Genomic DNA, 24,264 nt, shown 5'->3' with positions numbered 1-24,264 from the left:
AGCGGAGAAATTATCATAACCATGAAGGATGACTGAGATATCATGTGCAGAGAGAAAAGGGCTATGTAGACTGAAAGAGCTAGTCAGACAGGCTATTGCTAGTATGCAGGGCAACTGTTACGGATGCACGCACTGCATATGATGCATATCAGTGGAAGATTTTCATCTGTAGCTCCTCTTTTCTTGTGATAGGATGCTTTGGGACTTTAGGAATGGAATTAACTGGACTCTTCTCAGCCTGTAGAAGCAAAAGCACTTACATACGTAGACTTTGCATGAATAAACATCCAGAAAAAAATACGCAGGCTTTTTAGGTAGAAGTGGATACCAGTCCGTTACTATCAACATTTATTTAAACACAGTATCTTATAGCTCAAGAAGAACTTGGATAAACTGCATTTATTTCAATGCTTATTTAGTTTCCCCTGCTGGACTAGAGGAATCTGTGCTGCGAGGCAGCTCAGGCGACCCGTTAGCTGCAACTCGTGTCAGAAATGTGAATGTTGAGGAACTGGCTCCACCGTGTGGGCTAAGGAAAATGAACATACAAGTCCAGCAAGAAGCAGCATCCTTCACTTCAGTTTTCAGTAAGGATGGGATAAAGGTAGGATGAATAGAGGGAATGTCAGTAAAAAAAAGAAAAAAAAATACCGGAAGGAATTGGAAGAATTAAAAGGTTTAATCCAGTAAAGCATTATTATCGCCACCATACAGGTCTGAGAGCACTGGCCCATGGTCTCACTGGTCTAGCCCAGTGAGGAAGCTGGTCTAACTCCAGGAAGGAGTTTTGAGTTCTTCAACAGTTTTCTGACAGATCTTCTGCAAGATATTAGTAGCAGTAAAAGAGTGACAGTGTGCTACTCAAATTCACCAAAGGCATATTTTTTCCTAACACCTACTACATGTTCTGCTTACTGACGGCAGGACAGAATTGCAAAAGCATGAGTTAATGTAAACCTTTGGCTTGGAGAATTAGTGGCACAATCAGTGAGACTTACTTTAAGAATTCCTGTGACAGATAACATTCTGCGTAAGCGCTCCTGCTTGTGCTAAGTCTGAGTATGGTTGAGTAGTGCACCCACTTCTTCTGCATACCCAATGGCATCATGACATCCAACCTTCGTGTTGGACTTTCTCCTAGAAAGGCAGGATGCCATCTCCAGGGAGATCTTGTTAAATAGAGTTCTTAACAGAAGTGTTGCAATTTATTATGCCAATCTTTTCAGTTTTCTGAAGCAGAGACAACTCCTTCAACTGGATGGAGTTTGCTCTACCGTCCTACTTAATTACCATCTCACTTAATGATAATTTTCATTCTCATATGTATATTCCTATCAATCCTTCTTCATTTGCACTCATGTACTTCACAGTCATTCTTATTGAAAAAGTGAGGTATTCGTTTAGACCGTGGACTTAGATTATCTTTGCCTCATCCTGATTGCATAGAAGCTGCATTTCTTTCTTCTCCATCTTCCTTTTTCATGGCTGATTTTCCACCTACTATGTATTTTTTCAAAAGTAAAAATCGACATGACTTCTGACAAAGTTCACATTACTTACATGATCTCTGACATCAGATACACTTTCCTTGGCTAATGATTTACCTTTTCATTTCTTACTGTCACTTATTCCCAACAGCCTTTTTGGTGATTATTCATCAGTAAGTGTAGCGTTCCTTTTCTGTGGTTTGCAATGTAAGTTCCAGAGATTTTAGAAGGTTTTGCTTTAAAGAACAGCGTTTTCCTCATTTAAGTGCATAGACTTTTTCAGTTCAGTTAACTTGTACTTACACAGATACTAAATACCTGCCTTTTTGAAATTAAAAGCTTTGAAGATGCAATTTTATCTGTTCTTCTTTTAATTTGAATGGAAGCAACTTGCAATAATCAGTGCAAGATCCATTTCAAGGACCACCACACTTGTTCACTGAAATCCAAACTATAATTGCATAGCACATAATCTCCTGTTGGATTAATGATTAACTGATAAAGAAATCTGGCATTTGTTACATACAGGATTAAGTGGATTCTACACGTTCTTGCAAGTATTTTACTGTCCAGTCCAAATACATAAAGTTAAAATTTTCTATAATGACAATACTATGTTGGTGTTTATGTTCCTAGTAATATCACAAGGTCTCCATCTGTATTCAGATCTGCTTCTGTGTTTTAATGAAGACAAAACTTTACAGTCTTTCTGTCTCTCCCTCACAAATAACCCTGAACTGGTCCATTTCATATTATTGCACATTTTTGTAAATCCACATGTACAGCAGCCCTAAACTGAAAAGAAGTTACTTTAAAAAATCTGTTCTTAAAAGAAGAGGTGAGTCTGATTTGATCTGTAATTCGTCATTAGCTGTACTCTTTATTTGGGAAGATGTTATTATATGTTCTATTAAATTCTTTGTTTTGGAAATAAAATAATTCCTGAATACATGCTTTGTGCTGCAATACTGACAAAGACAAATACCAGAATTCATTGAAATGAAAGGCAGATAGAGGAGGTGGAACACACACTGTATAGCTGCTTCATTGCTGAGGCATGGGACAACATGCCTCAGGAAGAAATACTGGTTTATTTTGCTAAACTCACTGACAATATGAACATTCTTTAACTCTGATTACTCAGCAACTAAACACCTGCAAGCAGATCCAGGAGACTCATTCTTCAAGGTACAGTAAAAATAATACATAATTCTTTTCATTTTGTAGTAGAAATGCATAACCATAGCTGGTTGTATACTGAGGGCCATACCAGGAATTCACAGTTCAGTTATGAATTTACACCTGACTGAAAGATGGCCACAGCTGGTGGAAAACTTGTTTCAGTTAATAAAAAAGCTTCGAAACTGTAGGAATAAGCTTTTAATTTTCTAGTGAGTGCTCTTGTGAAGTGTGGGAAGCTGCGAGAGTTTCAGTGTCTGTCAAAACCTAATAGGTGGTAATTCATTTCAATCAATTGCCTGTCCTGCTGAAATTAATATATACATTATATACATGGAAGTAGTCAAGGATTTAGTGCACCACAATGATTAGGGTAATTTTTACTTTTTTTAATTCATCAGTGCCCAGAGGCTTTTTCTCTATTTAGATGAGGCAGCAGGATTAGAGTCCACATAATATATCCTTAGTTTGTTACCAAGGTAATCAATACTAAGCTACACTATTCATCAAAGAGAGAAAGGCAATGGAACAAAACTACGTATGCTTTAATCTTCAAGAGATAATCAAAAGTGTAAAGCATATTTGCAATGAGGTCGATGGTTTTGTGTAGTAATAGTTTGAAGACAGAATGGAATCAGAGCAAACGCATGAGGGAATAATACAAATTTCGGACTGCATTTTCCTTTCTGCCAACATAGAAAGCATGGGTTTGCTGTTGGAACCAAAACTACTCTGTCAGTAGTTGATATACTTCTGCCTATTCTGCCTTTCAAAAGCAGCAGAGGAAACATGCAAATGCAAATAAAGCAAAGTGCACTCAGTGTCTGATTTTCTGGGCAATTAAGATATTATTTCACTTTAACAAATCTAATTTGTATGCTTAAAAAGTATAAATCAATCAGGAAATTTCAGAATTATCTAACTCTTCAGCTAACTGATCCATGTGCTTCTTGCAAGAAACCAAAATTCATATCCAAGTTAGTGATATTCAAGATCAGACATGAATGTGTGAATTTTGGGAAGACGTAAGAGAATGTTTGTGTCCAGGCAAGAAATAAACACTTTTTTTTGTACCTGAGAACAGAAGACAAATGATACTGTTCTGATGTCTCATATTTTTGAGGATCTATTTGATTGGATACAGAGAAACCAGGATGAGATATTAAACTAAACTCTAACATCTAAAAGGTGATTACTAGAGTGTCTGTCCACCCTTGCATTACAAGCATATGTATCAAAGAAAAGAGTAGCAAGGTTTTCTAGTAAGTCGTTACTTTTAATCACCACTCAGCATTAGAAATAAAACCCGAAATCAATTTTTTATGTAAGTCGATTTATTGGTTCTCTGAAGACACAAAAGCTGTTATTTCAAGTGCAGGCAACTAATCTTGTTTTATTGCCCCAGTAACAAGAGATTAAAACATCACAGTCAATGGCTTTTAAGTAGAAAGGCTCGAACTCTTGTCTCAGTTATTTGTGTTGAAATTTTCTCAACACCAAGACCAACTGCATATGGATATGAGAAGAAATTTTACATGTAAGACATAGTACAGTAGAAAAAAATGTTGCTTATGAACTTTCTGTAGAAACATTTTTATGTGTTGAGAAGATGTACAGATTCAGGAGTTTAAAGAAGATCCAAGAGACTCTTAAAATCAATACTGTTCCAAGTACTGCACTCGTAATATCAAAAGCTGATCTTCTGATAAGATTAAGCCAATGCCAAAACATTTGTAAACAGGATTCAATCAATACTTTAGTTTCTGCTGACATGAACTTGGTTTTTAAAATGAAACTGGTTTATACTAAGCAAAATACACTTCTAATAAACTGAAATATTAATTCTCAATGGGAATTCAGCAATTCTTCGAATGTTTCTAAATGAATCCAAAGATCAAACTCTGCCCTCATTTCATTCCTGAATTCTCACTGAATTGTGCTGGTAATAACAGCAGAATTTGTCCAATGTTGCCTATTCGTGACTTCGCTGTTGGAACACCATTTTTCTAGTAACGGTGAAGAGTGAAATAGTGAAGGAGAACTGGGAGATGCCTATTCTAGCCATTTGTAACCCTCCTTTTTTCAGACTTTGACATACTCCTTATAAATGTTGCTGTGAACATGTTTGTGGCAACATCTCCAGAAGAATGCCCTCTGCCACCTACTGAGTTAGAGGAATACCGAGAATCCAGAAGCTTCATTTACAGGAGGCTTTACGCACCACCTCTGAGCACCCAATCTCCTGTATGTACAATACTGAATACACCCTGATGGTGAATATAACGTAACAGATCTTTACTCACATAGTCTGCATGTGGGTTCAACCTAGACGGTACTTGTGTTATGCTGTTTAAGAAGCATGCTGAAAGGATAAAGTTTACATGATGAAGGACAGGGGAAGATGATTTAGAATTTCCTGTCTGCCAGTGATTCCTTGCTCGGATCATATATGCGAGCTGATGTGTCTCCCCAGAAAGTAACAGAGCTAAACAGACTCCACTTCAGAGTCTCTTGATTACACAGAGTTACAATAAATAAACACTTAGGTGACTTAACCTGGATTTTTCAGTAGTGGGGAAGACAAATGATGCTTATGAGTCATCTACAAAGACCTTCTCCTTATGCAACAAAATCCCTAATAGGTGAAATCATTAATATGCAGACTAAGGTGTCAAAAATAAAAAAAACAGGCAGAGCATCAAAACTAAAAATCCATCATCCTGGGAGGTAACAGAGCAAGAGAAGAAGGCACTTCCCCCTCAGCAATACTAAAGCTGCTATACTAAATACAAGGCAACACGACACCAGCAGCACTCTACAGCTGGATGGGTGAAGTAACAGCAGCAGTTAAAGAAGAAAAGATCAATAGGCAGCAGCAGGACATGGCAAAGACAGCAAATGCTGAAAGGACAGCAAGGTATCTTTTCTTCTTCACACACAGAAGCTGAGTATGCCTGAGTGTATCCCCAGAATACTAATATAATCTTGGATAACAAACTATGAACAAGAGAGGGAAGGAAAAATCTGGTATGTTAAAGACAAACTTATTCTTTGGATGTTCGCAGTGGAGGTGGGATATCTGAGGAAGATCACTACTAGGGATGCTGTAGGAGCAGCCATTTTACGTCCTGTTCATGTACTATTGACCCACTGTTATTTCTGCTTTCCTGAACTACTGGTTCATTTTTCTGCCTTTACTACATTACCTTTGAAGTTCATTTTAAATATTGAAACTGAGCCCATTTTTCTTCCAAGACCACATGGCAGGGGAGTGACTGTATCACAAATGCTGAGGCATTTGTGGTCAAGAATCATGTATATCTCACATTTCCTTATTAAGGTTAGTATTCGCATACAGTATTTTTTCTGCTTTCAAAATCAGATTCAGTTTTACCACTCAGAATTTCAAGCTGAGAAACACAGATCTGGATCCAGAGGAAAAGCAGTAGACAGCAAAAGCTAGCTACACTTTGGGATGCAGGGATTTTCTCACTCGGGTTCAGCAGAGTGAGACTTGAGACTTCATTTGAACGAGGCTCTCACTATCCTGCCCTTCAAAGGCTGAAGTGGGCGCCAGTTATCAACCAGTGGCTTCACAGGTTCGTTCTCACCACTCTTGGAAAGGGTACGGAGCTTCGCCATCTGCAAGAAAGAAAAATTAAAGTGTCCTTGTGAATTCACCTGGAAGCAGTGTAGACCTTGATGCCTAGAACAAACTCTTGAGGCAGAAAAGGAATTTTCTTATATAATGACAAGCATACTGGTAGAGATTATTGGTAGAGATCACTGCAGCCCAACAGCTAGCGCTGTTTCTGTGGATCTTTACACTCTTCATCCACAGAACAATGCATCATCTGACCCTTGCCTGGAATTCTTTTAGGATTTTCCCTGACCCACAATCACAATGTGGAAAAAGAGTAGGGGCCTCCTCTGACCCTGCTGGAGCCAGACTGCAGTCAAATCACTTGTGAAAATATGGCTATCCATGAAGGAGGATGCACATCTAAGCCTATGCAAGGTAGTCTCATAGAAAAAGCTGGTCTGCAGAAGTTCGTATTTTGTTCTGTAAGGCAGAGAAATGTATGCCAACTGGATTATTAAGTTCAATCATGAATTCAGCACTTAGCCGTTGTTCTCCAAATTAATTTAAATTCAGTATTGCTTTGTTAATTGTTACCTTTTCATCAGAATGCAAAATAAATCTGTTCTGAAAACTGCCAAATCAGTAAAAAGGCTATACCCCGACTTGTACTGCTGAAGCAGAAAATAGTATAAAAACCCAAAAGTTTTAATGCAATAACTAAAAAGAAGGTAACCTTACCCAGACTGGCTCTCTGTTCTTTTTCCTGTGTAAATGCACATTTGAGCTATATGAATACAATTAGTACATTAATTTGTATTAACATTCAGGTTTGCAGGTTCTAGCTAGTTTGATCCTTCTCACTGACAGATTTTAGGAAGTCAAGGTCTCAAGCAATTTCTTAAACTGGGAAACCAGCTAAATGTTAGTCTCACTTGCCACTTAATGCTGAAGCACAGAGAATGAACTGAGGCTGGTGTGGTGGCTGAATTTTGTGGCTTAGGGGCACTTCTGCCTACGCAGGTTTTCAGGATCCCAAGAACACTCCTGCTGAAGCTATTCCAGGAGGTCTCTAGAAAGACAGCCTGATTCTCAAGGTCAGTTTTACAGTCCATTTCAACAGTCCATTCTCCAGGCAATTTCTCACAGTCCTCAGCTAAAGCTTTCCTTATCAAAAAACGCAAGGTAACATAGAGCTTGCAAATCATCACACTGACATACTGTGACACTGTTGCGAACTGGTAAAGGAGCAGCAGAACTAGCTGGAGTTTACCTGGTCTGAGCTGACTTCAATCGGCTCCCTCAAGAGAATCCAAGTGATACACTCCTCACATGGGGGTGTAGTGAACGAACCATGGTAGGTCCAGTAGTCCCGAGATTTGGGGAAAAGAATTGAAGGATCAAAGTGCTGAAAAGGAGCCTCTTTCCCCTTAGAGAAACAAAAAATAATTCTCTGCAGTAACTCTAGGGATATACATCTTAAAAGACATCAGTATCTATGTTATTACAAAGGAAGTAATTAAATATCAAGATTTATGCAAGAGATCAATCTCCTTTCCTTTCTGTCAAGCATTTGCCCCACAATTAATAATAACTGACATTTTGATTCCATTAATAAATGAAAAGAAATTACAAACTGACTTGTGTGGAACCAAAGCAAATTCATTGTTACATTTTTCTATTCTGGGATTATCAAAATTTTGTTTTATTGTGGGTCACTTGGGATAAAAGTTAAAGAGTGTGGCACTGGATGTACTGGTACCCTTTTTATCCAATAGAACACTGGCCAGGCATTTATCCCAGATTTGTTACAGTCTTCTCCTCTATCTGAAGGAATTTAAATCTGCATCTCTCTCCTCCCAAAACTGTGCTCTAACTACATTGTCATGGTGACACTCTCAATCTTTTTCTTGGCACTATTACACTTAATGTAAAAAATCAAAATATTTCCTGGAACAGTACTGGATTCTGAATGTCTTACAACTAAAGGTGATTATGACCAGACAAGGGAGAACAGAAGACACCAGGCAACATTTCCTGAGACGTTTTTCTTTTCCACTGAATAGGATACTCAAGAGAGTATCTCCACAGGACTGTGATGTCCCCTCAGGGCAACAAGAACTAAACAAGAAATTTCAGTTCTCTACTGGTATTTAGGATGCAGTTCTGGAAAGAAAAATCTATTATTCCTAATTCCTTCTCCTATCATGTAGAATCTTCCTTAGATTGGAACACAGTATTACTCTACAAAGTGCAATGGGAGGAGCTGAAATCTTTGCCACACATCTTGCACAAAATATGGGTAGAAGGAATAACATCAAGACTCCAAATATATCTTCCTGACAAAATTACTCTGTAAGTTCAATATGAGTTTGCAAATGACTTCACAAACAAAATTGTGCTTTTTCAGTAAATACAGTACAGTGCCCAAGAAACTCCTCTACCTGTAATGCATCACAGCAATTGAAACTGCATGTGCTATAAATACACCGGTGATACCATCCATTATTCTTTCCTAAAAAATAAGTAATCTTGGTAAAATGTGTGCAATGACAAGAAAGAAAATAAGTGTAAGAGATAAAACGCAAGATGTTGTTGTTTGCATAGGCACCTATCTTTCCCTGCTTTTCTTCAACTGTTGCTTTTTCCAGAACCATTACAGAGAATATCTGTATGTAGGAAATCAGACTTCTATTTTTTTGTTGTTAGAAGTCTTTAAATCTCCAGTTAGGCAGTCTCAGATAGAATGTAATGGAGTGGATATCACTGCCATCTTGTCAACATTGTATGACACAGTGTTTCACAGGGTGATTGATCAACTTTTTATTAACTGTGGCAAAGTTCTTCTGCATGTAAATGTCCAAAAAATGATATAGGGATTATGAGAGAAAGCTGAATCTGTATGAAGACAGATATCATTGACACAGCAGGGGGAGCAATGGGCAGGGTGAAAAAAATGACCTTCAGTTCCCTCAGCAGAAAGAACTGAATTGTGTCTGAAGACTAAGAAAATGTTGAAAAAATAAAACTAATATGACTCTGGGTGAGGGGAGAACATACTTCAGGCTCAGACCCATACATCAATGGCAGTACATACATAACTTAAATGCAAGAAATTCTGCTGAATTTGGAAGAAAATGCTTACAAAGTTTGTAAAATTCAGTCCTGGTGATCTAGTGGTATGTTCAAAGTCAAACAAAACAGGGACTTTTCTTTTAGCATCATTAGAATCATAAAGCTTATAATGAAGTAGAATTGCTGAAGTATACCTAGAGATTAGATCTATGTTAAATAACAATAGATGCAGTATCACAATTATCTGCAAAGAACTCCCTTCTGCAGTTCTATCTATGCAATAGGTATGGACTTTGGTCCTTAGATCATTAATTAAAATGGAATACAGTTTAGAATAGGTTTGCAATGCTATTTGTGCTGGTATCATAGGAAGCAGAACCTAGGACTGGTGCAGAAACTGTACCATGTAGTTCTTTTTATAAATGAATTCAGTTCCATCTTAAAACTAATAAAGTTTTTTAATCTCCCTTACACTGACTGGGAGCTTGCTCCATCATTCCTACTAGTTTCTTCTCATTTCAGGCTAACTAAATCTCTGACTCAATTTTATGTATTTGTTTTGGCCACTGCTGTCCTCAAATTCAAAAAGCTTTTCATGCTTCTTGATATTTGCACACTAGCATATTTTTACAGAGCAGTATCAATAAGACTATCAATTGTGCACACAAGCATTGATACAAAATCCTCTACAACAAGAATAGTTACAGAAGTCAGGAGTTATATGTTTACTTAAGTAAAAGAAAATGTCCTGCTCCACAGTCCAATGTATCACCTCTGGTGCTACTGTTAGATATCAGAATGATGCCAAAAAGTGAATCTGAACTTCCGATTTCTGCTGCTGCTGCTTTTCAACTACATTATATCACAAAAAATGTTTTGATACCTTGGTCTTTATGTTGTCAATTTCTTCAAGAATTCTCTTCATCTCTGGTTTGGGAGTTTTTCCAACCTGTAATGCAAAGCACAAGTACTGTATTTTTTCATAACGTTCCACAGTATTTTAAAGAAATTCAGTACATCCCATCTGTCAAGTTAGGCAGCAGTACTCTCAGAGCATCCAGTATAGACTGACACAAAATTATGTGTGTTAAAAGAACATCCGGAATAGCAGACTCAAGTAACTGGCTTTGCAATTAAAAAATGCATTGCAGGATTTTACAAGGCATCTCCCACTGTATGAGGAACAAGCTGCGTGCTCAGACAGTATCATCTACACCCTCCAGGGCCTAGCCCTTGGCTCCTGGTTTGAAAGCAACCCACAACCGCTGTGAGACATATGAGCACTTGGCGAAGTGTTGATAGTCTGAAGAGCTGGAGTTCCTGCAGACACTTCAAACATGCTGCAGCACATATGCAGTCAGATCAGACTTGATGTAAGACACATGAGGAGATTCATGTTATGACCTCCTCAAGCTACGGGGTCACTTTATTGCTTATGTTCATGACGTTCAGCACCTCCAAAAGCTTTGACACGGTTCTGCATCCCAGAAGAGTAAAGATAGTATGCATAAGACATGCTGTTACTGCCATGTCTTGTTCCAAAATAGCTTAAATTAAATTCTTCAGGAGATAATTCCATCTCTCTTTCAGCAATATCCAAAACCATGACAAACCCAGAGGAAAACAATGGCTCCTAGGCTGAAGAGCAAGAAGAAAACAGCAAAAGAAGGCCAGAGAAGATATACTGATACTACTTACTTTTCTAGACCCTTTAGCTGACCTTACCATGGTTAATAGGAACATAAAGTTGTGTTTTACAAGATAAAGCTTTAGCCTACAATAGACCAAAAGAAATGACAAAGGAAGAATAATTGAAGGACATAGTTATAGGGGAGAATCTGGACAGGTGCTGATCTTCAGTTAAACTAACCAGGTCAGGCTGGCTCACAGTATAACAGAATTAAAATGACATTGGATATAGCCTGTCCAGGGACACTGTGGCAAAATTAATTACATCCACTTACTACTGCTTGCACAAATGCAGCTTACTAAGTGACAAAACAGTAAAAGGAGAGCTATTCTCTGATGCTCTGTTCAAGCTGAAATGCCCACCTGCAGGTAAAATGACAGCCACATAGCTGAAGTCTGCATAATTTATCACTATTAGATGTCTGCCTGTTAGTGTTTCTCAGTGTCCTAGACCACATGCAGATTTGATACTAGGATTGCTTTCTTTCTGTTAAGTTTTTAAAAAAATCAATTGGAAAATATTGGTACAGTATTATTTTTTTATAAAGCTGCTGTATTTCAAGGTTAAAATGTTCAGTGAACTTCTTTTACCATCAATTCTTTCTCCTTGGATCAGGTTCATTGAACTCCTTTTGATTCCCAGCTTATGTGGGGATCAGCAAGAGACCAAGGGAATCAGTCAACATAACCTTGCTGACAGGCAGATACAATACCTGCTAGCAGACAAAGGGCAGGAGGAAACACTCTTCCTATGCAGACTGTCCTCACTCAGTACACACCACAGTAAAGAGCTGGTCAGCTACCAGGGACAAAATTAGCAAGTGTCCCAGGCTTGAAGCTGTGTGTCTCTTTTTCAATACCACCCATGATATGTGCCACTGGTGTCACGAATGGTGTCAGAAGTCGGCTCTGAAGGGGTTAGTGCATGGAATCTGGAGGGCCCAAGGACATATGTGACTTCAGTCTGTGCATCGCTTTGAATGTTTTCCTGTAAAATGATACAGTGCAGGGAAAAACGATGGAACTTTTTTCCCTGGCACTAGAGAAAGATGAAAAATACAGAAAATTATAAAGACTGAATATTTGCCACTTACTTTCAGAAAAATGCCCACAACAGCCACACCATCAGGTTGTTTCAAAGCTCCAGCAAAATTACCATGTTTTGGATTCCAGTGCACCATATGTAACTAAAAAAATCAATGAAACCTCAATTATAAATGCAAGAAATTGCCAACAGCACAATCTTACAAGCTTTTACATTAAGTTAAGAAAAGCTTCCAGTACATAGGTAAGTAAAGGAATGGACTATAGAAAACTATACACAAGTATTTCCTATTCCTGCTCCCATGCTTCCATATGCTCACACTTTCTATAAAGCATCACTTTCCATTTAATTGAAGCATAGAAGAAAATGGAGTTTACCACACAATACATTTAAAAATTAATCAGACAATTCAACTATAAACAGTTTAACTCAAGCACGTGACATGGACACATGCAGCGCATAAACCACCTACTGACATGCACTTCATCTCAAATAGATTTCTAGATCTTCACGTTATGTAGGTAACAGCTCAAGGATTTACACTGTGTTGTATGTAGCACCTCTGGTACTGTTTTGTATCTCATGCCACTCGCAGCACATTGTACTGGAAAGGAGTGGAGATAGTAACCTGACATTTCTTTCTCATTTCAGCTTTCAACAATGCTGTATTTTTCAGGATATATTTCAAGTTTTTTACATCTCCTTCCAGAAAATCTCTGGCTCCTGTATGTAGCTCCCAATGCTGCAACCAGCAGTGTGGAATCTCAAAATAAGTAGCGTCTGGAACATAGCACCATACAAAAAAAAAATAGGAGTCTGGTGCATATTTTGAATGCAGATTTTTTTTTTTTTAAGCACAGTAACAATTATTTAAAATAACACCAAAATAATTAACACTGAATATGAATTAATGTATTGCGCTCTGTTTCTTTACTCTTGAGGATAAAGACATCATTGCTAAGGATAAAGGTGGAGCAGCGATATACTTTTGGTTGCATTCTAGCAAAATTTCATACATTCCAGGCTTTCTTCTCCTGTCAATAAATATCTGAGTACTGCAAACAAAAGCAAAGTAAAAAGTCTGTGCTTGAACTAACCAAGAAATAACTTGAGGAAGCAGAATTTGTCTGTTTAGTTGGCCACAGAAAGTAGAACACTAACACAGTTCGGCTGTGGCTAAGGAATGAGAAAAAAACCCAAAACTATCACCCACAGTCATCTCTGCAATGTTTGCGCCCACTGACCCTGTAAAATATCTGCCCAGATTTTCTCCTATGATAGGTGGGCAGAGCCCCTGTAAGCTCTGCACCTTGATGGTATAGGTGGAAGGCAGGAAAACACTACTCAGACCTTTTGTGGGCATAAGCATGTATTTTGAGCCTATTCTCAAATAGATGGAGGAAGCGGGCAACTTTTGCTAGTAATTCACTAGCATCAATGGCAAATTCACTTACATTTATTACCTGAAGATGTCGTCAGGTCCTAGAGCAGCCATTAATTTTAGCAAATTTGGAAAATAGTGCAGTAGTTTACATTAAAAAAACCCTCCCAACATCTCTTTATCACAGTTCCCAAAAATAAACAGAGATTTTAAAGCACAGATGTTCAGAAACTAGAAGATACTCTTTACCACTCTGAATCAGTTTTAAGGTGGATCTGATTTTGAATGTCAGTTTATCAAACGTGCTTTTAGCGAGTTCTTCTATTCATTAGTAATGCTTTCTGAAACTAACTTAGTAATTCAAGCTATACCAGAAATGGCTAAAAGTCAAAAAACATCAGCAGAAAACAGATCCTCCTATTTGGAAATAACAGATCACTTTGTCCCAAATATTTTTAAAACATTCTAAAATACCAGCAAAAACTCTTGCTTGAAGAAGTGAATTCCATGTTAGTATATACTTGCAAAGATACATTTGTTGGCAGATGCAACTTAGCCTACTGCAGGCTGATGAATATTCACAAGTTTCACAGATTTTAGAGAAAAAAACATAGATAAATGCTTGCAAAAGGGAGAATGGTTAATCTGTTCAGATGCACAATCAGTCAAATCCCAGTGAGTACTGAATACTACTATTAAAAATAGGTCCTACCTCTGCTGCATATTTCACTCCATCTATAACATGCTCAGAGCCGTGGTCATCAGAGGAACCCCAATGCAAGTGAAGCTGACGCAGCCTGTAGGCTCCCGTGAGCGGCCCACCTCTCAGCACTGCAATTGATAATCTACATCAACACTAGCCTACAAAATACTGACATACAAATTTACTGAACAGCGACCTGTACTTTATCAGTGTGGACTACCTCTTGTCAATCCAGCTGACTGAAGTGGGGGTCACAACACTCACCAGTTTACAAGATTGGGGCTGAATTCTGTTATCACTCAGGAATAGTCCTGTTTGATGTGAAAACTGTGGAAGCTGCTGTGAGCCAAGCACAGAATCAAACCCCAGAAGCCTAACAAGCCACTTTTCTCTTGGCAAGTGGACACACTATAGTTCTTGATGTGGAGACAGAAGGAAGGTATTCACAGCTGATTCTTGTCAAGAAAATGGTCTGTTGTGAAATGGTTGGGGATAGGACTCTGAAATTAACCCAAACGTGCTTTGAAGTGTACCTCTAGCCCATGACTGGCATACCTTTTACAGTTCGGACAACTAAACAGTGGTTATAGCATAGTTTGCTGCTTCTAAAAAAAAGAATCTATCTCTTCAAAGTGCAGGAAGAGAAAAGAGTTTAGGTCAAATGAGTTAGAAAAGTGTTCTTGAGCAAGCAAAAGCTATAGTCCACATTTAACATTGCCACTGATGAAACAATTTAAGAAGCTATTATTTCTGATGTTCTGATGTTAGCCAAATAATGCTGACCATGCATCAGTCTGACAGTTTACATCAGTTCTGACTTTCAAAACATCACACCTGCTCTTTCAGTTTGGGGATTCTTTTGAACAGGGACTCCTCAGAGGATAAACTCTCAAATACATTTTTCATTCATTACGTAAGGCAGGAATGAGACGTGTTTCCTTACACAGAAAGGTGATAATGCAGGTCACAACTGCAGTGCCAGAAGACCTTGTTTAAATAGCATTCAAGTTTGAACTTCTACCAATAGCTTTGAAGTTCAAAGTTAACATTGAAATAATATTTAAATCCTCTTGTGCCCAATGGTCTCAAATTAATTCTTGATATCATATGTGTTGGAATACCTACACAGAGCAAGAGGTTTAACTTTGCAGTTTCTCTTTTTAGTTGGCAGGTGACACAGCCATTGGGGGGGGGCAGAAACAAAGCACTGTGTTGAGTTTTAGGCATGCAGTTCCCCTTATTTTTTGAGTTTGTTCACACATAAATAAATTTTCATAACTAAATCAATACAGTATTGAGTAAGCCTTCTGTAGAAGCCTTTAATGGAAAATAAGTCACGTAATAAAAATAGTTGTTGTTGTTGTTATTATTATTATTATTATTATTCTTTCACTTTTCAGTGTAGGATAAATACGGCATAGACTCTAAGGCCCAAATCCTCACAAGTATTTGCTTGCCATTTCACACGGGAATTAATGGGAGGCAGGAACTTTCAGGAGCTTAATTTATGGGATCTACCTACACTTACAAGCTAAATCGGTATCAGAGTTGGAAACTCATTTAGCAGTTGTTTCTTACAAGTGGTCCTTTCCAGAGCTCAGATCCTGTGAAGCACTTGGAAACAGCACTTCATAATGGTATGCAGATCTCTCTAGCATAAAAATAAATCTTTTTAACATTCAAAATTTTCCATGTGATTAGATCAAAAAAAGGTTATCTTCAAGCTAGATTTCTTTTTCCAGTTAAAATCAGATCTGTGACCACTACTTATTCTCAGCTGCTGCCACCACAGAAGCCAACGAATGAAGGTAAAGTTTATGAAATGCTCTTATGTGTTTTTTCAGAGCTGTCAAACGTTGCATTTGATTCCAGTCAGACACATCCCTATGAAAAGCTTGAGCTCTACTGTCCAGCAGCCTGAAGAAAGTTAGTAATAGCAGCAGGGAGTGAATGTACACCCTGGGTGCCCAGAGGGACAACAGAGATGATGGGGAGGGGAGAGGCAGGGAGAAAAGGGAGGGAAGGTGATTCAGAGGAAGGGCTGCACCAAGGGCTGCAGTCTGCTTGGCCAAATCAGGGTCTTTATCAATACAGTACCCTGGGCAGACACGTTCTTGAGCAGCCTCTGTCTAAACATTTCAGCCTTTAGGAAGCTGCAAAGACAGCAGAACCACCATGTGAAAACATTCATAAGCAATTTACTTCCCATGCTTTGAGTCATGGCATTGATTTTATGCAGTGCTTGCAGAAGAGCATTCCATGTTATAACAGAAGTGCAGTTTATGGTTTGTCTGAGGCCACTGTGTAGAAACTGGGGTAATAAATACTAAAGCACCATACAAATACATAACAAAGAGATTGTCCCTATCCTAAATAGCTTAGATACTGTCTGCGAGATGTGGAACAGTAACAGGTAGCTGTAATGGTAAACAAAGCAGTCCAAGAAAACAATGAGCTCATCAAGATAAACGACATAGTGATCTTTCAATGTACTGCAGATATATTTCATTAATTATATAGCTTATGAAGAACAAAATCCCAATACAAATGCCATCAAAGCAGATGCAGAAAAATACAATGGAAAGTAACTGTTTTCCATTAATTAGATTGCTTTCCTTCTTGATAAAGGACTGATCAATATTGCATGCTCTTGAGATGTCTTCGCATTATACGGTATTGTGAATTTATTATTCATTTTGACTGTTGTTGCCCATCTGCATTCAGAGCTATGCACTCATACAGCTCTGGAATCAAGTTTTGAACAATTTAACTTAGAGATTAGAGACTGCTCTCTCTCAATTAAATAACAAAGCCATTTCATAGATTTCCAGGAGCTATGAAATGTTATTTTCATAAATGCTATTTTCATAGCTTTTTCAGGCTGTGGAGGCTCTTAAGACTTCCCACACAAACAGAAGAAATCAAGATCACAGTCAGTAGAAACACAATGGGTTTTGTGTTTACAAAGTGCCTCAGAGTGCACACGAAAACCCCCTGGATGACATTCCCTCCCCTTGCACAAAAACTGAGGATGTGGTTTCCATGTTGAAGGAGGTGGCTTGGGGAGGAGAAGTCCACCTTCCAGCTGAGTCTGTATTTCAGGGGTGCCCCTGCAGCTACAGCCTCCCTGTCCCACCGATGGTGGACCTAAACATGGCCGGATCCACCAGAACAAGCACCGGGAGCACCTTTTTTATGTACCCAAATGACTTTTCTCTGCCAGCCTCCGTAGGCTGGGTACCACAGGATGCATTTTGATTCCCAGCACTTTGCAAACCTCGATTCCTAACAACCCCCGAAAGCTGAACCAAAACCCGACCTGATCGATCGAACATGTCGTCGAAGACGACTCGGCAGGTGCGCCCGTTGTTCAGGATGGTTTTCGCTGCCCCGGGATCGTAACTGGCGTGCCAAGGGCCGAGAGAATTGTCGTGCCGCACATCTTTGCTGTTGATCTCAATGGGCGACTGCTTGTCTCCCTTGGCCATGGGGTAGTTTTCATGCCAGTGCTCGGGTCCTGGGGGAGGGTAAGGCAAGGAAATGTCACCGCGGCTCAGACCCGGCCCGCCCGGCGGCCCCGCACCCCCACTCACCGTTGTGGCTGTCGTAGCCCCACACGGACTGGGCCATGGTGCCGCTGCCCGCGCCCCGTCCCTCGCCCCCCGCTGCGGCTCCACCGGCGCGGTGGCCTCCTCCCTCCCTCCGTCCCTTCCCTCCTTCCCTCCCGCCCCGGGGCACTTTTTATAGACCGCCGCGGCTTCGCGCCGTCCCCTGAGGGGTGGGCAGGGGGAGGGCGGCGGCGGGAGGCTGCGAGGCGGGCAGGGGTGAGGGGCGGCGGGCAGGGGTGAGGGGCGGCGGGCAGCGGCGGGGCGGGCAGAGCCATTTTCTCCACCCCTGGAGGAGGCAGAGGGATGCCGGCGGGAGCCGCCGGCTCCCTTCATCCACCTCCCGCGGGACACGCCTCAGCCCGCCCTGTCCTGGGAGCGGGAAAGAGGGGGCTGCGCCGCCCCGAGGGCCCGAGGAGAGCGGGCGGGCAGGTACTGGTGCTGAACCTGCGGCAGAAATGGCGGGAGCGCCCCGCAGCCCCCACGGAGGGTCCTGGGGCCGGGCTCGGGTGGAGGAGCGGCTGCGTGAAGAGCGAAGCTGCTGCGCAAACTCGGGGAGCCAGACAGAAGGCAACGCAAGAACCCCAGCCCGGCCCAGCCTGCGCGTTTTCCCCCCCATTTGCGGGCAGCGTTGCGGGCGTGAAGTCCGCCCGGATGATTTCGGGCGAGCTCCCAGGGCGGGCAGGCTTGGGAGCTCTGGCTTCACTGTTCTCACAAATGCTCCCGCTTAACAGCTCCGAAAGACACCGTGTCTGCCTGAAATGGTACCTCATGGCCTGCAAAACCACACCCTTATGCCAGGCTAGCCTCTGCCAGCCCCAAGGGAGGCCTGGCTCTTTGGTCAAATTCGGGTTTGATGTCCGGTCAATTCTCCTTCGCGCAGGGAGCTTTACACCAAATGCGTTTTCTCATGTTAGGCAACTTTGCAGTTAATATTTCGGCCAGGAAAACAGCTGTTTTTCAGGTGATGGAGAGTTAGTGATAGGTATGGTTGTGTTTGTTGGTTTTGTCTCTGCATCTGTGTTGGAATACTCAAAGATTTTCTTTCAAATGCCAGCTTCGCTGCAGTCTCCCCTGGCTTTGTCAGTCCATGTTATCACTGCTGCAACTGTATCTACCTCCAGCTAAATAATACCTCAAACTACATACCTCAAGCTAAATAATATCCCAAGCTAAATATTTGGGAGTCAGCCAAGAAGCATTGTGAACCATGGAGATTTCCATCATAGTTGCAGCAAACTTGCTAAAATGCTCCTTGTACCCGTCAGCGCTGGAAAGTAGCATGGAAATAAATCTGCGGCTTTGAGAGGTTGCAAACCCCTTGTGTTGGTGAGGTACAGGGAAAAGGTTGAGAAGCTGCAATATACAGAACCTAAGATTAATTTGGTATATTTCATGTCCCAAAACCAGCTGGAGGGTAAAGGTTCCCCTTCTAGCTTACCAATATAGCTAGGCTAATAAATAACTAAATACGGACTTTGTTTAGGGTAACTACAATGATTTCTTTAAACATGTTTAGTAAATCCTTCTAGCTCTGAGGTTAATCATAAATAGACAGCCCCCCTTTGAGAGAAAGGTAGGACAAGATCTCTCACTTAGGAATCTGCATCTGAGAAGATTTAAATAGAGATGTATATAGTATCTTTACGTAGAGAAGAAATGTCAGATTGAAACTCACTAAATCTTAGCAACTTATACGATATCATAAGAGGCCTCTTACTATCTTTAAAGGTACAAAGACGTCCTCATTATCAAAGTGTCCTTCAAAAAATGTAGTTTCTTATGTCTTCCTTAGGCAGAATTAAATTAAGAAAACACTAGGAGGTGATTTAGGTACAATGGTATGGAAAATGACATCTTTTCACTTTCAAAAGAGAACTCTGAAATAAAAGAAAATACAATCTTTTACTCTGTCATCAATCAAATGGATAATGCCATGTTTGTTGCAAGGACAGGCATGTAAAATTGACACCTGTTGCAATTTTAATTCGGAAAGCTTAGACATTAATCCTTTTGAAATGGTTTCTACCTCATCTTCCTAGAGAGAAACATTTGTGGGCTCATGAAATTCTAACTGGAGCAGCTCATTTTCTGTCTGTATAAACAGACAGCTTTGGTGGGCTTGTTTATTGAAGGCTCAGAGAGACTTTTAATCAACTTCATCTATACAAGGAATGCTTATTGGAGCCATTTATGGAGGTAAGGGACATGATTTGTATTGCACAGAAAAAGGTGCAAGTCAGTTCTTACCCTAGTATTTCAATTCATTGCTCTATGTGAGAACTTACACAATCTTTTCTGTTAAGGAGCCCCATGCCTACAGCAAAAGTCTTCATATTTTAGCTTTCCAGTGAGCTGGTCCTGTTGCACCCAGCGGAGCAGATCTGTCAGCTTCTGCACATTGCGGCTTCTAGACATTGCCTCACGCGTAAGCGACAAATGCTAGGATCAACAGTGTAGGTACTTGGAGTCAGCCCCAGGCACTGAGTCATATCACAGTGTCTCACTGACTTGGTGGTGGTGGTATTCTTTTCCTGTTGCTTTCATCATCAATGGTAGAGCAAAAAGAAAATGTAGATTTATCTGCATTAAGAGATAATCACAAGAAAATTATTTTTGCATCCCTTAGGACCTACCTTCACATTTATCCTTTTCTTCTGATACTGGCTCAGAAATTCATTATCATCTAACTTGCATAACATCGCTTTCTCTAGGAAGTAAATACTTCTGTCATGGAAAAGCCATTATAAATAAGAAAAGGCCACAGTTTTAAACATTTAAGAAGAGTGGTGTTACCTAGTGCATACGCAGCTGCATTGCAGTGATTTGTTTCTATTTTCTAAACCTCTGACATGTTTAGAAAGCCAGCAGCCATATGAAATAGCAAAGGCGAGAGCATAACAAGATCAATCTATACCATTCATGAAAAACTTCATGATTTCTGCAAGCCCAGCTGCAGTACCTTCACCCACAGTACCTCAGTATGCCACTAATAAAAGCATCTTCACAATATCTTCTGAAAAGAAATGATATTATACCTGTTGTTCAGGTGGAGAATTGAGTTACAACATTTTTAAGGAGGGCTTTCATAAAAGTTGTCCTACATCTCTTTTACACACTTTAAAAAATCCTGGCTGAAATTGCTTACCTGTGAGTAGGCAAGAAGACTGTAAAACAGCAGGGAATCCAGTACAGCCCTCCTTGCCCTATGCTTTAATCAGGTCACACTTGCTCAGGAACATAACTGCATGCAATAATAATCAGTAGCACTGGAAGACATAGCAAGTTGACATCTGTTTCATCAGAAAGATAAGGTTTCAGAAATCAGGGAAGCAAACGTAAGAGGAAAACTGGGGAATTGAAACAAACTGACCAAAGCAAATGGCAAATTTTAGCGGCATCATTAATGGCTGGGGCTAAAAAGTATTAGTGAAGTCATTATCTGTGATTTTAGTTGCAGAAGGAAAGCTGTGTATCTCTTCATAGTGTTCAGATTTTGTCCTTAAAGGTAGAAGTGATCTGAGTGTCAACTGCTAGGTGAAGTGCAGGCTGAAAAAATACAAAATCTGGCTTCTCTCAGACTGTCCTTTTAGAATGATCCAACAATACAGCACCTACAATGTACGGACTTAAGTAAAAAGCAAGCGACGTAGCATGGAAAGAGATGTCACTAAAGGACGCAGCTGATGTTTCAGCTTTGAAAGATGCCTGCCAGACAGCTTCCTATCACTGCTGTATCTGTAAAAATGTAATATCAACTAGTAGTATAATACAATTCCAGCAGATATAAACCAGCAATCTTCACACTAAACTGCTGCTCTGTTACGGTAATAAAACCACCCATGTAAAGTAGACAAGTGCATGCATCATACATCCTGTAACTGAAGAGAAATGCAGTGGGATGAAATGAGACCGAAAGTGAGAGGTTTTAGCCTACAGAGTAATTGCAGCCATGCTTTTGTCTGCAACTGGTACCCAATCACAGGATCACAGCTGGGCACTTGGTGACAACAGTTTACTTCAAAAGCTTAGGAGAATAAATAAAACATAGTGGTCCTGTTGGATACCTAACCAATACAGTACTCTTCATCCAAAAGAGGGTTTTGTACATTTGTCACCTAAATGAAAGATCAAAACAGGGACCAGTACTAATTAACATGCTATAGCTATGGGACACTGTCTGTTGGACTTGCAGTTCAGATGCAGTATTTACTTCTAAACAAACAAAAGGCACAATCATGCACATCTCACTTACGAAAATACCTTACCTTAAATCATAGGCACTTTCTTTGAGAATGGAAAGCAGGAATAAGTGGAGTCTGGAAAATGGCTCAGAGCCATGGCTTTACCCAGAGCACACAAAACACGTATAGAAGAATGATGCATGGAAAAGTGACTTACAGCAGCTTTGGGCTCTGCCAGCCATGACTGGCTTGGCCAATACCTTGACATAACTAGAACAACCAAAGTGCTGCTCCTCCTCAGCATGCCAATTTCCAGCAGTCTCCAGGGGACAGCGTGACAGCTAGGAAAGGCTGACTGTAAGGGGACACATAGAAGTAAATATGCCAGCAGGATGTAATTCAAGAATTCCCCTGCTCAAAGCTAAGTTTTCCAGCTATTTCCCATGGGTGATTTCATGCAAAGGGCTTTACCGGAGCACAGAACGTGCCCACAATGAGCACATTGTTAAATGAGCAAAAGCATTTACTCAATGCCTGTGGCCAATCTAAATATAAAATATCTTCCACTATATTTAATAGCTTGTGGAAGAAAACAATACAACAGAAAGGAATCTGATAATACACAATATGGAAGGGGCAGCAATGTTTTTTGACATATTGCACATTGCATGCCAGGCAGTGCAAGAAAGGCATGTCACTCAGTGCTTTTGATTGAGGGATGCCATGGTGGCATGCCATAGCCAAAAAGCCAAATTGTCATATGCCTTCCACTTCACTGAGATGCCATTCTATGGAAAACATTGTAGGCATGAATGGAAACCCCCATGGACGGCCAGATCTGTGCTGGAAGATCTGCCAAAGGAAAATGAGAAGCATATTGGGTCAATTTTGTTGTTTTTATACACAGTGAGTTCTTTAGCTACATTAACTTTATTTAATGAAAAGCAGAATGTAGCACATTTAGACAAACATTAGGCAGACTTTTAATGCACCTTTCCATTTCAAAAGGCATACAACTCAGCAGTCTGCAGTTCAGATTCTAGGACCTTGCTTGCAAAATCCAATCATTCTCCTGTTGTGGCTCAGAACCTACATTACCATTTGCAGAACTTAATATTTAGTCCATGAGATATAATAAACATGGAAATAATAAGCCAGACTTCAGATTTAGCAAAAGGAACTAAACAGTGAACAAGTTTTCCTTGTGGCAATCTATTAAAATGAGCATAGACTTAAAAGACTATCAGTAGCAAAAAAAAAAAAAAAGAAAAAAAGTAAATTTACTAAATAGCACATACAGATCTGATACATCAGTATACTGCCTGTTTAAGACATGTCTTCCAGATCTGACAAACTAAACTGATAAACTGCAGGAAGATGACTCCTCTCTTTTTCCCATAGGGATTTGCTTGTGTGGCACTCAGACTGAAATCCAAATCTGAGCTGGGCTGTCTACTTTTATACACACTGGCACAGTCTGACTTGAAATAATCCAAGTATGAGAATCTGACCTATACTGTTTGCTTTTATGAGATCTGGACGTGTCTGTTTGGAAATTCCAGCAGATTGGCAACTCTTCTATATCAAGGTAGAGTTTTATGTATGACCTTCATCTTGCGTGATACTCTGGCAGTAACATCTACCTGGGAACAGTCCTAACCAGACCACAGAAATGCTAAGATGAGGCTGAAGAAGTTCATAAGAGTTTTACAAAAGACACCTCAATGATATATGTCACATAGTTAATGATGCCACAAATCAGAAATACTTCATACATATTTTCCAGTGAGACACATACTCCTAAAAGAGAATTTTATAAGAAAATCATTGGATTTTTCCAGCCCTTGCAATATGCCCTCTGCAGGCAGCAGAGTTTTCAGCTCTTAATCATCTTCCAGAAATCCCTTGAGATGCCTGCCTCCCAAGGCCCTGAGAAAGTCACTCCTTATGAATCCATACCATTTGCGCACTTCGAAAGGTCAGAGCATAGCATCCCATTTTTATCAACACCTGTGCTTCTCTTCACTTTAATTTCACTCTGAGACCACAAAACAACTTTGAAAGCATCATCTGTAGGTCATAAGAAGATAACTTGATGTGTGGAAGTATAAACATTTATATGTGTATAGCAAGTGTAAGGACTATGTAATTAAAAAGGACTCAGTGTAAGGAACCCTATGCTTGTCAAATACACATGTATCAGCAACACATATTGAAGAGCAGGTATCAGAACAGAGGGAAAAAATACATAATAAAAAGCCTTCAGTAACTGAGAAACAATATTTGCTGGAAATGTTAATGTTCTTTGCAGAAGAACAGTTTAAGAAATTAACAAT

General features: G+C 39.9%; 1 protein-coding gene across 1 annotated transcript; it reads right to left on the bottom strand.

Annotated features, from left to right (window-relative positions):
- Window positions 1-2,342: 2,342 nt before the first annotated feature.
- Window positions 2,343-17,846, bottom strand: LOC128141816 (carbonic anhydrase 3-like). The gene is made up of 7 exons (XM_052786988.1): window positions 17,733-17,846; window positions 17,459-17,656; window positions 14,149-14,267; window positions 12,105-12,197; window positions 10,205-10,270; window positions 7,520-7,675; window positions 2,343-6,308 (listed from the first exon to the last, which is right to left on the bottom strand). Exons 1-7 carry the CDS (start codon window positions 17,767-17,769, stop codon window positions 6,189-6,191), a joined length of 789 nt encoding a protein of 262 aa, XP_052642948.1. The 5' UTR covers window positions 17,770-17,846; the 3' UTR covers window positions 2,343-6,188.
- Window positions 17,847-24,264: the final 6,418 nt, after the last annotated feature.

This window comes from Harpia harpyja, chromosome 5, assembly GCF_026419915.1.
Source record: "Harpia harpyja isolate bHarHar1 chromosome 5, bHarHar1 primary haplotype, whole genome shotgun sequence".
NCBI classification, from domain to species: domain Eukaryota; kingdom Metazoa; phylum Chordata; class Aves; order Accipitriformes; family Accipitridae; genus Harpia; species Harpia harpyja.
This window is presented reverse-complemented; position numbering and strand designations above follow the sequence as displayed.